At 42.0% G+C, this 18,716-nt stretch overlaps 1 protein-coding gene across 1 annotated transcript; it reads right to left on the reverse strand.

Annotated features, from left to right (window-relative positions):
* Positions 1-8,490: 8,490 nt before the first annotated feature.
* LOC124862394 (SUMO-conjugating enzyme UBC9-like) lies at positions 8,491-17,766 on the reverse strand. The gene is made up of 7 exons (XM_047356280.1): positions 17,462-17,766; positions 17,140-17,224; positions 16,893-16,976; positions 15,822-15,894; positions 12,040-12,149; positions 10,490-10,569; positions 8,491-9,694 (listed from the first exon to the last, which is right to left on the reverse strand). Exons 2-7 carry the CDS (start codon positions 17,203-17,205, stop codon positions 9,631-9,633), a joined length of 477 nt encoding a protein of 158 aa, XP_047212236.1. The 5' UTR covers positions 17,206-17,224; positions 17,462-17,766; the 3' UTR covers positions 8,491-9,630.
* Positions 17,767-18,716: the final 950 nt, after the last annotated feature.

Below are 18,716 nucleotides of genomic sequence, written 5' to 3' on the forward strand. Positions count from 1 at the left end.
TGGATGGAGTATGAACATATGTCATGCCTGACTATGAGAGAGAAATAAATAAAAAAGTGAAAATTTACAGTTTGGGTTTTGCAAAATCAAGGCGCCTTGCAAAAGTACAGAGTATTAATTAGAGAAGCAGCCAAGAGGCCAACAATATCTTTGGAGGTGACATCAAGATCAGGAGAGGTGTTCCCCATGAGTCCCCAGCAGTGAAACATGGTGGTGGCAGTGTCATGCTGTGGGGATTCTTTTCCTCAACAGGGACAGGAATTATGGTCAGAGTTGATGGGAAGATGGATGGGGCTAAACACAGAGCAACTGTGAAACATATACTTCTTGTGCTCCACTTCACAATTCTGCACTACTTTGTTTTGGTCGTTCATATCTAACTCCAACAAAAATGTTTGGGTTTTATAATGTGATAATGTACAGTATGATGTTAGGTGTATGAAAAGTTTTAAAAGGCACCTGAAAATGTTATGGACTTACTTTCTCTGCTTTTTTCATGCCAGGATCTATCTGGGTATATGTGAAAAAAAACTTTATAAGGGGAAAAATACAAGCTTAACATCTCTGGCTTATCATGGATGAGCTTATCATCTCAAAATGTCATGAGAATGTAGAGGCTCTAACACAGAAATGGTTAGATAAGATTGTAGTGTTTCTCTGACAAAATGTTCAAAGAAAGGCCATTGTGAAACACATCTTCCAATGCCTTATTGTATAGACAGGTACACCACAAGGCATGCATGTAAACAACGTAGAACCTGTTGCAACACTCGCATGTTGCATGTCTGATCTCTGCTGTGAGCAGCTTACTAGTTTGTCTCAGTAGGAGTACAGGGCCAGAGGCTGGTGTGATGCACGAGCCACCAGTTCCTGCAGCTACTTAACTGTCGCGAAGGTTGCTAATTTAAGGTTTGTGTGTGTGTGTGTGGGGGGGGGAGCACAGTGGGCAGAGGTGAGAACAATAACAAGGGAGAGGATGCTCATACTGCATGTCCTGTAGGTCTATGCAAAAACAAGATTCTACTTTCGAATAAACACAATGAATATTTACAATACACAGTGTAATGAGAAAAGGGTGCTAAACATGTTGCCTCTCTCATACATCATTCAATGACTCATCAAATAGACAGGTAAACTGTAAAATATGTTCAATTCCTGTAAGTGGGACCTTGGGTGACTAAGCTCAATACCCTGTGATGCAGAAAACTGCACATTAAAGGGTCCGTTCTAACATTTGACGCCTGCTAGGTCACGACTTAAAAGAAAACAAAAGCAACCGAATTAGCCTGCAAGCTAGCAGTTGTGCTACAGATACAAGCTTTAAGTGATGGCATATTGAAAAATGTAACTACAAAAAAGCTTTTTTCAGATGATTTCACTTCTTCAGGGAAAAACAGCTATCCAGGGGTGCATGGTGGAGCAGTTGTTAGCACTGTTGCCTTGCAACAAGAAGGCCATGGAGTTTAAATGTTCTTCCCGTGTATGCAGGGGTTCTCTCAGGGTACTCCAGCTACCTCCCACAAGTCCAAAATCAGGACTGTTAGGTTAATCTAACTTGCCCTTTGGAGTGAGCATTTGTGTGATTGGTTGTATGTTTGTCTTTGTGTGGTCCTGTGATGGATAAGCACCTGCCTCCCCAACCCGATGATGCCTATTCGGGATAAGTGGGTCTAGACAATGGATGGATGGAATAAAAAGCTGTCTAAACCAAATTTGCTCCCCTTGGCAGCAAGAACCAACATCAAATGTTGGGATTACTCTCAGAGAGTCTTTCACATCACTATGGAGAAATTTTGGCCCTCTTTTCCTTGCTGATTTAATACAGTCACATTTTGGTTTTTCAAAAACACAAACTTTTTTAGGCCATGCCAGAGCATCACAATCAGATTTAGGTGTGGAATACAAAACTTTAATTTTGTTTGGATTTTTAAGTCATCTAGAAGCTGACTGGCTGCTGTCCTTACAACCACGTCCTGCTGGATAACCTAAGTGAGTTTGGGATTCAGCTTGGTGGATGGACATTTTCCTTCAGGATTTTCTGCTACAGAGCAGAATTCATGCTTCCATCATTTACTGCAGTCCGACCAGGTCCTGATACAGCAAAACAACCCCACTGCCACCACAATGTCTGACTGTGGGATGTTTTTCTTAAATGGTGCTTTAGTTTTATGTCAAATGTAATGGAATTTGAAGGGGTGGAAAAAAAATATGGGACAAGTGATTTTGTTAAAACAGTTATTTTTATTTTTTCCTCAACTCAAGAAATTTAGAAAAAAAAAAATTTGGATAAAAAAAAAAAATTGGTGAGATATCCTGCTACTGCAAAGATACATTTAATTTAAGGCTTTAAACATATTTACCAGGAGTGACCAAAATTTTGGATGATGTGTGAAACACAATTTATAACTTTAGTATATGAGCTGATAAGTAAGCGCTCCTGAACTGTTATTGAATAAAGAGGAGCACATCAGCTGTAGCTGATTTTGGCAGTTTGTGCAAGATGGGGAACATAACTTCAAACAGTTCCCTCAACCCTTTTTATCTGTCTGCTAAAGAATAGATCAGTTTCTGTGGTTTTAGTCTAAACCACCTACATTCTGCTGCTTCTACACAATGTACTGAGCAATAAATGTGACTCTCAGTAGACTGAGTTAGAGCTGGGACATCTGATTGGTCAATTTGACCTATTTCAGTATAAAAAGTCTAATCTAGATAATGGTACTGTGCTTGCTGGTCGGCATTATTATATCCAAATTGACTCTCCATCACAGAATGAACTCTTTCATGCAAGCTATATTTATATATTCTTAGGGAGTTCTTCTCAAAGCCATGTAGGAAAATTAAGGTGGTTTTCAGGTCATTTCCCTTTCATATCAAAATCTATAAACAAGTTTTTCAGAATCAGAAACAGAATCAGAATCAGCTTTATTGCCAAGTTCGTACATACAAACAAGGAATTTGACTCCGGTACACTTTGCTCTTTTGTTCTGTTTTTGCATTACAGAATATACAAATTTACAATTTACAATGTACAATATATACATATCTAATAGAAAAGGTGCATTTGCAACATCTGTATGCTGTTGTTTTGTACTCTATTAAATGTTCAACAGAGAAACAGCCTGGGGGAAGAAACTGTCTCTGTGGCGGCTGGTTTTAGTGAACAGTGCTCTGTAGCGACGGCCTGAAGGTAAAACTCTAAACAGTTTATGTGCAGGGTGTGTGGGGTCTGCAGAGATTTTAGCAGCTCTTTTCCTGACCGTAGACCTGTATAAGTCCTGGATGGAGGGAAAGTCAGCTCTGATTATTCTCTCTGCATTCCTGATTATTCGTTGCAGTCTGGACCTTTCCTGTTTTGTGGATGAGCCAAACCACACTGAGATGGATGAAGACAGGACAGATTGAATGATGGCAGTGTAGAAGATGACCAGCAGCTCCTGTGGAAGGTTGAAGTTCTTGAGTTGCCTCAGGAAGTACAGTCTCTACTGGGCCTTCTTTCGAACAGTGTCTATGTGTGAAGACCATCTCAGGTCCTCAGAGATGGTGGTTCCTAAGAACCTGAAGTGGTCCACGGCCGATACAGTGTTGTTGAGGATGGTGAAGGGGGTGTATGGGGGTGGTGTTCTCCGAAAGTCCACCACCATTTCCACAGTCTTGAGTGGGTTCAGTTCAAGGTAGTTTTGACTGCACCAGTGTACCAACCGATCCACCTGCTGTCTGTATGCAGACTCATCACCGTCCTGGATCAGTCCAATGACAGTGGTGTCATCTGCAAACTTAAGGAGTTTCACGGACGAGTCCGATGAGGTGCAGTCATTTGTGTACAGAGAGAAGAGGAGTGGGGATAGAACACACCCCTGGGGGGCACCAGTACTTATTGATCTGGATCGGGAGAAGATGCTCCCCAGTCTCACCTGCTGCTGTCGGTCCGTCAGGAAGCTGTTGATCCACTGACAGGTGTTTTTGTGTTCACTGTTGCTAATTTTGACATACCACAAATGGCTTTTTAATGTCCTTTACTGTACACAGCCTTCACAGAAAATTGTTTTTATTCAGTCATAAGACTATTCATTTCTAATTACTAAATGCATTTCCTGTGTAAAGTTAAGTCTCTTCCACCTGTTCCCTTTCCCTTATGATTTCACCGCAATGTTATTCATACTGGACTCGTCTTTTGTCCTCCAGCTGTCTAGTTTCATCAGACCAGATTGACTATTTATGCCGTTTGGACAGATGGGCTTGATAAATACTTATTTCAGTAACAATTTTAGTGTAAAAATTCCAATACAACAGTGTGAAAAATGTTTCATCTTTGATGCTTTGTTGATTCAATAAAATTTTGTTTTTTTGCCAAAAAGAAGAAAAACATAATTTATTTAATTGCACAGTTGTGCATTACGGTCATATACTGTTCAAACCTTTAGTTGGCTGCCTTTGTATACTTACAGGTCAGTGTCATTTGGCTTATCACTCAAAGTTTGCATTTCCAATCATCCTGGGACATTGTATTGATTTTATTTTATTGTATTAACTCTATTTGTGCCCGCCCTGACACTATGCCATCCCTCACTCTAACTGTAATGAGTACATTCTTAACCTTAAATGTAACCTAAGCTTAATTTACACCTTAGCCCTAAACCAAAACCCTAACCATAAAAATGACAACACATGAGGACATGGCTTCAGTCCTCATACAAACGATCAGTCTTCAGAAAGTAAACAACAAAGGTCCTAAAGAGGCAACAAAAACAAGTACACAGACACCCCAACGCACAGCACAGTCAGAGGCTCTAAATGCTAGGCAACACCAAAGACTGCATGTCCAAAGTAAGGCAGGGTGTGAATCACACCGTGTTTGTTGTGGTGTTGAGATTGGAAGCCAGACCTCGTTTTGTTGTTCCCCCTTTTTCAGCTTCTGGTAAATACTATATAATATATGATTTTCTCTGTCCCTCACTGGATTTTAGAGGACAAACTGAAAAATTTATTTGTTTCGATTCAAAAAATTAAAATACCACCAATGCATTATAAGTAATCATTACAAACAGTCATATTTTTCAAGCAATTTGTCTGACTGGTCCGATGAAACTAAAATTTAAGTTTTGGACTATAAGGAACGTTATTACATTTGACGGAAAACGGGGAAGGCTTACAAACCTGATAAATCGATTCTGGCTGTGAAGTATAGGGGTGACAGCATCATAGGATCTGGGGGCAAAAACCGACGGCATCATGATGAAAGAGTGGCCGTTAGTCTTATGGAAAATTTGAGGACAGAGCTAAAAAGGTGTGTGTGTGTGAGGGTGTCTGTGTGCGCGAGTTGACTAACAAACCTGACCAGTTACACCAATTCTGTCAGGAAGAATGGGTCAAAATTCCAGTAAGCTATTATAAGAAGCATGCGGAAGAAGACTCACAATGCTTGACCCAAATCACAAAGTTTAAAATGCAGTTCTACCAAATACTTGGAAAATAGATGCAAATTCCTGAATGTCCAGAAAGTAAAATGTCAAGAAAGTAGAATTTGATTTGTGACCCCGCTTCCTGTTAAGACCGTCACTACCACTGTCAGCGATTCATTACAGATGTGGTGAAAACTGGGAAAAGGGAACACATTTAATTGGCTGAAGTTAAAAGCATTCATGGATAATTGGAAACTATTTTCTGAGATGTATTTGGGAACAAACTGAGCTCAAAAACAAAAGATTAAATTTGTAGTATTAAATTGTAACTGTGTTAACACAATAACACAACACTGATTTTTACTAAATAAACTGGCCAATTCTATTAAATCTTCAAATTTTAATTTTAAACAATTTATAATCGTATCTATGTTGAGACTGTCAAAACAAATGTAACATTATTGTCTTTCTCAATAAACAAATGCCAAAATTTTACATTTAATGGTCTATGTTAAAATGGTCTGTGTTAAAATTATCGTTCCATACGAGCAACAAATCCAGCCACAGTCCAGGATTTAGATTTGCAGTTTATCAACTTACTTACTTCAAGGATCTAAAAGGTAGTGAAAAAAAGCAAAAAACCGAATGATCATTTCTTTTAATGTCAAGCCTTCCAATAGGATTCCTTCAAATATGGACCACAAAGACGATGGTGTACTTATTAGTTTCTTACGTGAACTAACCTAAAAGGTGAAGATTTGTTAATTTAAATCTAATGTAACTTCATGTAAACCTATAAAAAACAGTCTCTGGTTCATGAGAAGAAAAATGCAGCAACACGTTTTTTGAACTGTTGAGTAACCTTAAAACTCTTAGAATCCAAAAAAAGAGTTTGGAATGTTTTCCTGCAATTAAATAGCAAAGTTCATTAAAAAAGCATTTTTTATTACTAAAACATAAAACTTAAGATTTTTTAAATATTTTTTTTTACAATATTTAAGGATATAGTCTGATAAAAGATATTTTCTTAACTATAACTGGGACTGTTTTTTTCTCCCTAATAAAAGACACACACACAACAAAGATAGAAGTGTAAACTAAGAAAACACATAAATAACCATTGAATAGCAACTGAGGAGGAAAGAAAAACACAAGAACTTATGTTTCTCACCTTGGTTTTAGCTGGTTTCACTCCTTTTGGTCAACTGAGGTCATAGCGAGGTGACAAGTCGCTGGAGAGGTGTAAAAAAACAGAATACGTATTACAGGTGTTGCATTTCTTTAGAATGTCACACAAGCCACCGACATGCATTACGTCAGGTTTCACCTGGAGGAAAAAACTAAATCTGCTGCGTTCACAGCTAGATATGCCTATATCAGCTTCGCACACTTAGAGATGGACATTTCTGTACATTCTTCATTGGAAAATGCCTCATTTCAAACTGGATGGTCTTGCCATAAAATCTCAGTTGGAATTTGGCCTGAACTTTGACTGGGCCACTCTAACACATTGTTTTTTTTAATTAAAAGCATTCCCTCACAGATCTGTGTATGTAGGGTCGTTTTCCTGCTGAAAGACGAACCTTTGTTGTCTCTCGTCTCATTCAGCCTCTAACAGGTTTTCTTCCAGGATTACCCTGAATTTAGCACCATTCATCTTCCAGTGACCTCTGACCAGCTGCCCTGTCCCTGCTGAAGAAAAGCATTACCACAACATGATGCTGGCATCACCAATTTTTAAAAGTGCTGCCGTGGAAGGGGGTCCGGCAGGGGGCTGCCCGCCTTCGTGGGGTGTTGTCTATGAGCTGAGTTCTGGTGGGCATCCCTGCCTCTAGACCTCTCAGGGAATGACCCCCCCCAGGGTGAAATACAATGTGCCCCTCATACCTTGGTTCCCACGTGTTGTGACTGCTGCGGTGAGCTAATGCCTGCCCGGCATGTTGGGGGTTCTGGGGGCTCCCCGCTGCTTGGTGCATGGCGGTCTTGCTGCTGGGGGTTGGTGTGGGCCCTGGGCTGCCGGAGGGACCTGTTCCCAGGCTGGGCCTGCATGGCCAGGTGGCTTAATGCACTATGTCTTGCTCTGTGCCTGTTTGGCCTGGGGGGCACGGCTCCTGTGCCTTGCTGGTGAACTACTCCTGTGCGGAGCGTACCACTGCCCTGGGGTGATGCTTAATGTCTGGCTGCCTGAGACAACTGCAGTCTTTCCGGAGCCAGTTCTACCTGTCCTTTGCTGCTCCTCGTTGCTGTGGATTGCAGGCCTTCTACCGTTCTTGCCACACTTAAAAATGTACACTTCAAGGTGACAAACTCTCACTCACATACACCCACTCAACAGAAAAACACTTATTTCTACACATACACTCAACCACCCACCCCGATACACGCACAAACACACAATTACTCTAAAGGTTTTAAGGTCATACAAACAGGTTACTATAACATCAATGTGGCCTGCCTGGGTCACATTTAGGATGTCTTAGAGATATCTTTTTTGTAGAGCAAAACTGCCCTGACACATGTAGGCAACCATCTGTCCTATAAGGTATGACTGAAACGCCGTGACAAGAAAGAAATGAGAAAAAAGAGACAAACAAAAAACAAAAAAAACAATTGTGCCATCCTCTTCATTTTGAGATGGTGGAAGAGTTGGACAATGCTGTGTGAAAAGCTTGGAATTTAGTTTTATATCCCAACCCTGCTTTAAACGTCACCATCTGCTGGGTTCCTTGGTCTTCATGATGCTGTTTGTTCACTAATGCTCTCTAACAAACCTCAGAGGCCTTTTATACTGATATTAAATTACACACAGGTGAAGCAGTTAGTTGAACTGAATTGTTTTAGGGGTATTGGTGTACATGGGACTAAATACAAACGTATGCCACATTTTTTCCCAACTTTTCAGGACACTGCTTGCACAACTTTGTGTTAGTTTATGGCATAAAATCCCACTAAAATGCTTTGAATTTAGCGGTTGACAAAATGTGAAAATATTCAAGGATAAAGAATACTTGAACAATGCTCTGATGGTCAAGAAATCTTAAAGATCCTTCCATGCATTTTATAGAAAACATCCCATAAGACATTCAGATTCTTTCCTTTTACTTTATTTGACAATTATTGATCATGTATCTCTCTTCTTACAATACCACATACAATGTATATCAACTGGCTAAAATAATATAAAACATTACTTCCACTGTTTGTTATTTATATTATGTACATGCACTCATATTTAGAGGCCAAAAAAAGAGAAACTCAGGCCTTGGTTTATTTACAAGTGCACTTTCTTCAGTTAGTCTTTCCTGCAGAGAGGCTATTCCAATGAGGATCCTTCAGCTCCTAAAAGCCTGCCAGGCTTGATTTGGGATTTGTAGACATGGAAGCATTGTTGGTTTAAAATGACTGAATGAAAAGGCTCAACAATTAACGGTTACCGGTTTGCTTATTATCACAATGGAGCTTATCTACATGAAGCTACAGCATGTTTGGAAGAGGTCAACACAATGAGGATGTATGTTCATGAAGTTCATCAGCGTTACCGACAGTTTCACTTTCAGTTGGATTCACTAAGAGAATCTATACAGTGAGTATCTTAAACTGGAACAAGAGGAGTGTGTGGAACAAAGACTCGACCCTTTATGCTTTATGTTCTTCCTGAACCAAGACGAACTGAGCTACATCACGACAACCACTTCCTTCACAGCCAATGTCATAACAAATGTCAAGATTGTCTTTTACTTTAATTTTTCTTTTGACCCCGACCTGATGGCTGTTTACAATGACAGAATAAGCTTCTACTGTGCAGACTGCCTTACCTCCGGCTGTAGACACACTAATGAACATTTAAGCACGCTAGTTCTGAGCACTCGTGGCTGGATGAAAGTACACTGTGTGAAACATCCTCATTTACTTCAAACTGAGGATTTCACACAGGATTCAGACATGGATTCTTATTTATACAGCTTGTCAACACACTTCTTATGGTATCAGTGAAGGAATAGGTGAGTTTAGCACTCAAGCCAATACTAATGCATTTGCAATACATAGATATTTATTAAACAAATGTACAATCATTATCCTGTTATGTTTTGGGAGTTTGAAAAGGGATAAAGAAAAATATGTTTTGCATTTTACCTATGAAACAGTGTAATAATACTTTAAACAGATTCTTATTGGAGTGGTCCTTCAGGTGCTGCCTGCCTCCCATCACTTCAGGCTGCTCCACTCTTTATGTGGGGGCAAACTTCTTGGCTTGTGCCCTGACCCGCTTCTCATAGTCCATCCGGTTCTGACTGAAACACAAAGACAACTGCTTTACATTCGACTCCAGGCTCAGTTCCAGTCAGAGGATGATAGGCACACATCATGGGTATGATCAACGATGTTGAAGTTTACTTTTAGCTTAAAATGTATTTTACAGGATTCCAGCACACGTTTTATGGAAAAAATTCCAAAGTATACTGACAAGATGATAAAATCCAAAAATTCCCACAATGAAAAGCCAAATACCTTCTGGTGAAAGATTTCCCCCAATTCCCTTTGTTTTCTATTATAACAATGCAGTGCTCACCACTTTCAGTGAGTTTAAGCACTTCTATGGCTAAAACCTGTTTCAGGAGTGGACATCAAGAGCTATCAAAGTCCAAAAATATTATTTGCCTGCAGAGTGTAGATGTGAATAACTTGCAACCAAAAACTGCCCCCTAATCAGTCCCTTGTGGTTAAGATATTGCACACATGAGCATTAAGATTGTGATTGGATATATTGATCAGCCAGTAGCTAACTTGCGATCCTTGTCTCTGGTTAGAGCGTCTGTCTCACAATTTTCTGTCATAAGGGTCCACATGTTCCACCAGAACTGCCCCAGAAGCTTGATAATGGCTATGGAAAGGATTACTGAAAGTATATTTGAGGATGTATGAATAAATTCAAATGTGTGCACCTAATTCTTGGATTTTAAATTGCAGTAATGTTGTATAAATATTCCAGATCTGTAAAGAGAGCTGTCAAATACAGGAAATGATTAAAAGCCCAAAATCAATTAGATTAATTCCCATAATGAACATGTTTAGCAGCAGACACTCACCAGTAAATCGTGTAAGCCTCTGCTTGTGCTGGGTCCTGAATGTTGGGCTCATTCAGCAGCTCCTGGATACCTAACAGGATCTAAACAAAAAACAATGGAGCGGTATTTTAATTCTGCACTCATTAACCACAAAAACACACAGTTTTATTACCTGATCACACTAAAACAAATGCACTGATGGCAGACCTAGAGTGTTTGTCTTATTTTAACCTAAGGGGATTTCCGTTTTTACACGCTTGTTATTGCAAGTGTAGTCCGTCTCTTGATGGCGGGCGGCCCTTTCTCTTAGCTTTCTGTCACCACTACCGATTAATTGATCACAATGTGTGCTTTGACACAAGTCTAAAAGATTATTTCCACTCTGTTTCCTCCTGAACTGTCATTAACTAGTTTATATTTTTATTGCCAATTTCATTTTTGTCAGCTACCATATTTTAAGGTAATTATTTGCTGTTCATCTAAATATCACTGTGGCACAAAGAATTTCCAAGGTTACAATTAACACCTTGCACAACCACAAGTAACTCTCCTAAAATACATATTCTAATCAAGGTTGTGCAATGAATCAAACATTTTAAAAAGGCCTTTACTGTAGCTAGTTGGGAAGAGCACTTCATAATAATAATCAATACAAGCTTGCAGAAAGAATAGCAGCTCCATACTGCCATTTCAGCAAGAGAGGTGGCTGTTTTTTCCACTTAATGTAGCCTTATTTGAACCTTGCTGCTGTAGCACCCAGGCTGATGCAATACACTCTGCTAGATATAGTGAACAGCCTTCTTCTATAAGTGGATAAAGCAATAAGATTGAGAGCATGCAGCCTTGTTTGGGCGGAAAGTTGCGTGAGTCAAGAAAGAATGTTTTCTAGGACAAAAGTCAGACCGTGTTGCATAATTTCTGTTCATCTCTATTTCTGCACTGCTCCTCATTTTATTTTAATACTGGTAAATATTACTATAAAAAAAGCAGGGAAATTTTCTGCATCATAAGTGCTACGTTTGGGCAAAATCTGCTGGATTCTGTGGAACTATTGCCGGAAAATACAACAATGACAAAAATAATGGTAAAGGCAGGCTTTCAGACAATATATGCGGCGGTTTAGGCAGTAAGTGGGGACGCCATTATTAAAGCATTTTGACAGGATGGGGAGGAGATTGTTCCCAATAGTGTCAGCTTGATTTGCATTATTTTATGCTCGTGCTGGAACATGTTTTTACTCCAAACCATATGTCAAATGAGTTTGTACATCAATATGTTGCTAGTAAAGAAAGTGCATTTTTTTTTGACTTGTCATCCATGATACCCCACAAAGCTTAAGTGAAATGTGTTTTAGTTATTAATAATGTTTATTTAAATTTGTTCTTTCAGTTTGTACCAAAACAGATGCTATCTTAGAAACTGGATTGTGGAGGCGCCGTGTGGCTCAGTGGTAGAACAGGTGCACCAGTTGTTCGATTTCTGCCCCGAGACTATGAATAAAACCATCAGTTCTACGCTGAAATTCAACAGAGGATAACTAAAGGAACTTGAGAAATAATGAGCCTCCAAACCTGTTTGATGGTGATGGCCGGTCGCCAATCTTTGTCCTCCTCCAGGATGGACAGACACACGGTGCCTGATGGGTAGACATTTGGATGGAATATGGGTGGCTCAAACTTGCCTAGAGTAGAAACATAAGATAAAAAAGTCAAAATACTGAAATCCTAAAAGAAGCTCACAAAACCGATGTAACATTGTAGAAATCCAGCATTACCTAAAATGTGATTCACACAATGTGTCTAAAACACAAGAGGATCTGTGAGAATGCAGTCGTGTCAACTTGAGAACAGAGCCTTGTAAATTTCCTCATTTCCCTAAACCTTTTAACATTCTGTCACAACCATAAATGTCAATGGTTTTTACTGGGACTTCATGACATGCCAACACAAAGTAGCTCAGAGTTGCGAAGCAGCAGACATGATCTTCCTTCTAGCTATAAATTATGAATAAATTGTTGTTGGTCTACCACATAAAATCTCATTAAAATACATTGAAATTTGCGACTGTAATGTGAGAAAATATAAAAAAGTTTAAGGGGCTCAAATTCTTTAGCAAAGCACTGCAATTGTTCAAAATAAAACATTTATCTTCTAACATCAGTGATATCAAAATGTACTCGTACTTGTCGTCTTCCACTTTATCCAGGACCGGGTCGCGGGGGCAGCAGACTCAGCAGAGACGCCCAGACGTCCCTCTCTCCAGACACCTCCTCCAGTTCCTCCAGGGGGAGCCCAAGGCGTTCCCAGGCCAGCCGAGGGACATAGTCCCTCCAGCGTGTCCTGGGCCGTCCCCTGGGCCTCCTCCCGGTGGGACGTGCCTGGAACACCTCCCGAGGAAGGCGTCCAGGAGGCATCCGGTATAGATGCCCGAGCCACCTCAACTGGCTCCTCTCGATGTGGAGGAGCAGCTGCTCTACTCCGAGCCCCTCCCGGATGGCCGAGCTCCTCACCCTATCTCTAAGGGAGTGCCCGGCCACCCTACGGAGGAAGCTCATTTCAGCCGATTGTATCCGGGATTTCGTTCTTTCGGTCATGACCCAAAGTTCATGGCCATAGGTGAGGGTAGGAACGTAGACCGACCAGTAAATTGAGAGCTTTGCTTTTCGGCTCAGCTCTCTCTTCACCACAACGGACCGGCACAGAGTCCCCATTACTGTGGCAGCTGCACCGATCCGTCTGTCGATCTCCCGCTCCATTCTTCCCTCACTCGTGAACAAGACCCCGAGATACTTAAACTCCTCCACTTGAGGCAGGAACTCCCCTCCAACCTGAAGAGGACAAGCCACCCTTTTCCGGTCGAGTACCATGGCCTCGGACTTGGAGGAGCTGATCCTCATCCCAGCCGCTTCACACTCGGCTGCGAACCGCCACAGCGCATGCTGTAGGTCTTGGCTAGAGGGGGCCAACAGGACCACGTCATCTGCAAAAAGAAGAGACGAAATCCACTGGTCCCCAAACCCGACCCCCTCCGGCCCTTGGCTGCGTCTAGAAATCCTGTCCATAAAAGTTATGAACAGGACCGGTGACAAAGGGCAGCCCTGCCGGAGTCCAACATGCACCGGGAACAGGTCTGACTTAGTGCCGGCAATGCGGACCAAACTCCTGCTCCGCTCGTACAGAGACCGGATGGCCCCTAGTAAAGGGCCCGGGACGAAAACCACACTGCTCCTCCTGAAGCCGAGGTTCGACTATCGGTCGGACTCTCCTCTCCAATACCCTGGCGTAGGCCTTACCAGGGAGGCTGAGGAGTGTGATCCCCCTGTAGTTGGAACACACCCTCCGGTGCCCCTTCTTATGAAGGGGGACCACCATCCCAGTCTGCCAGTCCAGAGGCACTGTCCCCGTCCGCCACGCAATGTTGAAGAGGCGTGTCAACCATGACAGCCCTACAACATCCAGAGACTTGAGGTACTCAGGGCGGATCTCATCCACCCCCGAAGCCTTGCCACCGCGGAGCTTTTTAACCACCTCGGTGACTTCAGCCTGGGTGATGAAAGAGTCCAACCCCGAGTCCCCAGCCTCTGTTTCCACCACGGAATGCATGATGGCAGGATTGTGGAGATCCTCGAAGTACTCCTTCCACCGCCCGATAATGTCCCCAGTCGAGGTCAGCAGTCTCCCGCCCCCACTATAAACAGTGTTGGCGAAGCACTGCTTCCCCCTCCTGAGGCGACGGACGGTTTGCCAGAATCGCTTCGAGGCCAACCGGTAGTCCTTCTCCATGGCCTCACTGAACTCCTCCCAGGCCCGTGTTTTTGCCTCTGCCACAGCCCGGGCCGCAGCACGCTTGGCCTCACGGTACCCGTCAGACACCTCAGGAGTCCCACAAGCCAACCACAGCCGATAGGACTCCTTCTTCAGCTTGACAGCATCCCTTACTGCTAGTATCCACCACCGGGTTCTGGGATTGCGACAGGCACCGCAGACCTTACGGCCACAGCTACGGGCAGCAGCATCGACAATAGATGCGGAGAACATGGTCCACTCAGACTCTATGTCTCCAACATCCCTCGGAATCTGGTCGAAGCTCTCCCGGAGGTGGGAGTTGAATACATCCCTGGCCGAGGGCTCCGCCAGACGTTCCCAGCAGACCCTCACTATGCGCTTGGGCCTGCCAAGTCTGACTGGCTTTCTCCTCCTCCAGCGGATCCAACTCACCACCAGGTGATGATCAGTGGACAGCTCAGCCCCTCTCTTCACCCGAGTGTCCAAAACATGCGGCCGAAGATCTGATGATACGACAACAAAGTCGATCATCAACCTCCTGCCTAAGGTGTCCTGGTGCCAAGTCCACTGATGGACACCCTTATGTTTGAACATGGTGTTCATTATGGACAATCCGTGACTAGTACAGAAGTCCAATAACAAAACACCACTCGGATTCAGATCGGGGAGGCCATTCCTCCCGATCACGCCTCTCCAGGTGTCACTGTCGTTCCCCACGTGGGCGTTGAAATCCCCCAGCAGAATAATGGAGTCCCCGGGAGGGGCACTATCCAGCACCCCCGACAGGGACGCCAAGAAGGCCGGGTACTCTGCACTACCACTCGGCCCGTAGGCTGAAATGATAGTCAGAGACCTCTCCCCAACCCGAAGGCGCAGGGATACGACCCTCTCATCCACTGGGGTAAACCCCAACACGAGACGGCTGAGCTGGGGGGCAACAAGCAAACCCACACCAGCCCGCCGCCTCTCCCCGTGGGCCACTCCAGAGTAGAAGAGAGTCCAACCCCTCTCAAGGAGATGGGTTCCAGAGCCCACGCTGTGCGTGGAGGCGAGCCCGACTATTTCTAGTCGATATCTCTCGACCTCCTGCACAAGCTCAGGCTCCTTCCCCCCCAGCGAGGTGACATTCCACGTCCCTAGAGCCAGCTTAAATGTGTTTCATTTAAATGTTTGGTAGTAGAAATTCTCATATACTATCAATTCACCAAAGCATGAGTGCAACGTTTTAATGGATGCATTTTGCATGCACACAAAATGGTTTTAGAGAACTAGGGGCAGCATAATACAACTACGGAAAATGATCCCTTGATATAAATATTTTCTACATTCTCATAAGACAAATGTGACATTTAGACAAAACCTTAAATTGTAGTAATTACATATAAAAACATCAGGTTCATTCAAGGTTTGTGGTTTGTACAAGGTAGTGCAATACACAGGTTTTTGTGGTCAGCACTACTCTTCCTGATTCCCTTTCAAATAGATGGCTGGATGTAAGTCTGTGCTCTTTAACATGAAATTAACTAAGTACAAAGTTGGTAAAAAAAAAAAAAAAAAAGGCTACTTACATTTGGGTGGAGAGGACGGGTAGTCATCTTTGAACAGCATTCTGAGCTTGTAAAGTCCTCCCTCCCACAAAGTCTACATGATAAAATAGTAAAAGAAATTTTCTAAAAACAGCCCTTATAGCACAACTGAGAAATTGATCAAATATTACTTTTAAACTCTGAATCTCACTACATGTTCAAAGTTGGAGTCCAGCAAAGAGAAATTGACTTAAATGCAGAATATGCCGGAGTAAACCGAAACAAAAAACTGTGAAGATTTCAACTTTTGGACACAGATGTAAAAAACATGTGTGTTTGCAAAATATTTAAAGGCAGCTACATAACAGTAAGCTTTAAGAAATGCACAGTTTAACATATTGACTGAAATGTTACTTGATATTCAACACCACCAATGGGTTTTCTTGACATAAACCAACACAAAGTAGTGCATAATGTAGAAGGAAAATGAGGCATAGCTTTCAAATTATTTACAAACAAAAATCAGAAATCTGGCATCCATTTGTATTTAACCCTTTAAGTCTTTTCCGACCTCTAAGCCTCCAGCTTCAAGGACCAGTTTCCTTACGGCTCCAGAAGAAAAGCATCCCCACAGCATGAGGCTGCCACCAACAAGTGTCACCATGGGGATAGCATTTTTATCATGATGTGCAGTGCTACTTTTCTGTCACATTTTCCATGCAGGCCAAAAAGCTCAATTTTGATCTCTTCAGACCAAAGGACAATCTTCTACATCGCTTGTGGTTAACTGCACACAAGAAACCTGATGACTTTTTATTTGACAACAGCTCCCTCCCTGCCACTCTCACATACATGCCCAGATTTGTGGAGTGTTACCATTTGTCCCTTCAACAGATTCTCCCAAAAGCATGCATACGTGTTATTTTACTTCACAATTATGTACTACTTTGTGTTGGTATATCACATAAAATGCTTCACTCCCTCCCCACAGACATACATTTTGCCATGTTGGTAGTAAGATGGCAACATCTGGAAAAGTTCAAAGTGTGTGAATACCTTCTCCAGAACACTGATAAATAGATCTGGAAAACTTTGTGTTAAATATCACCTTACCCCTTTCTTCCCAGGTATGGCACACTCCCAGTTCATTAGATTCATGGTTCCATCAGGATTCTTAGTGGGCACAGCAACAAAACCCTGTTGGTTTACAGAAACAAGTCCTCAAAAGCATATAACTTGCCTTATACATGTAGTTCATTTATTAGAAGGCATGGCTATATGGACACAGTATATTTGTGGTTTCTATTAACCAGGGGATAAGGGATTGATAAAGAGGATGATCCAGCATGCTGCTGCTTACAAATGGGTGGTCTTTCCTCCAGGCTTTGCGCTCCTGGGACAGTCTGCTCAGAGCAATGCCAGACATGATTGCACATCAACGCCACCTTGTGGAAAACTCTAATCATTAATATTATTCCCTCATTAAATGTCTGTCCGGGATGCTTCTGTACAGTTAGCAACGCAAACTAACCAAATGATTAATTATCAGAAAACAATTGGAAATTAACATAACTGAGCTAACCTCTGTCTTATTTATCACAGAACCGAAACTACAACTTCAGCCGGCGGCAAACAACAAACAGCAGTGTTACTACTAAAGCACATTATTTCAATAAACTTACGTCTTATTTTCTATGAAGAAATATCACAGTAGATGTTAGGCTGGTGGCAGGAACAATTTGTTTGCTGGGATGATGCTAACGTTAGCTCGGCAGTGACAGAAAGATAAACAACACAACGTTCAACGCTTAAAAACACATCTACGGCGCCACTTAGAGCATAGAAAACCGAGCCGAATAAAACTTCTCTTTCGATAATAATACTCGAATAGCTTAAACGACACCTAATGATGAAACTACGGGATACCTTTAAATGGTAATTAAAACAATGTAGCGCTAAAACCCGTTTTAACAACTAGCCTTCAGCAAGAAAGGACCCCAATTTGTTTATTTCGTAAGGACCTTCAGGCAGTGATTGGGACGGATGGTCCACCATCTTTTTTGTAGTTTTTCTCGCCCTCTATTGAAATATAACATGTACAATGTGACAAATAAAAGTTCCCAACACAATCCTACAAATGATGCACAGTAATTACATTGACAATTTTAAAGTATTCATAACTCTTTGAAAATATGAACTTTTTCCCATTTTGTCATGTTACAACCACAAACTACGGTGTATTTTATTTAGCTTTTATGTGATAGACCAACAGAAAGCTGTGCATAATTGTGAAGTGGAAGGAAAAGGAAGGCAATCTTTTGTACAAACAAAATCTAAAAAGTGTGGCATGATTTATATTCAGTCTTCTTCAATCTGAAATACCCAAAAATACATCACAAAGCATAGGTCAGTCTATCATCCAAAATCAGAGAGAGCATGGCACAACTGCAAACCTACCAAGACAAACGGGTTGGACAATGAAACTGAAACACCTGGTTTTAGACCACAATAATTTATTAGTATGGTTTAGGGCCTCCTTTTGCGGCCAATACAGCGTCAATTCGTCCTGGGAATGACATATACAAGTCCTGCACAGCGGTCAGAGGGATTTTAAGCCATTCTTCTTGCAGGATAGTGGCCAGGTCACTACGTGATACTGGTGGACGAAAACGTTTCCTGACTCGCTCCTCCAAAACACCCCAAAGTGGCTCAATAATATTTAGATCTGGTGACTGTGCAGGCCATGGGAGATGTTCAACTTCACTTTCATGTTCATCAAACCAATCTTTCACCAGTCTTGCTGTGTGTATTGGTGCATTGTCATCCTGATAAATGGCACCGCCTTCAGGATACAATGTTTGAACCATTGGATGCACATGGTCCTCAAGAATGGTTCGGTAGTCCTTGGCAGTGACGCACCCATCTAGCACAAGTATT

This window comes from Girardinichthys multiradiatus, chromosome X (assembly GCF_021462225.1).
Source record: "Girardinichthys multiradiatus isolate DD_20200921_A chromosome X, DD_fGirMul_XY1, whole genome shotgun sequence".
Classification (NCBI taxonomy): Eukaryota; Metazoa; Chordata; class Actinopteri; order Cyprinodontiformes; family Goodeidae; genus Girardinichthys; species Girardinichthys multiradiatus.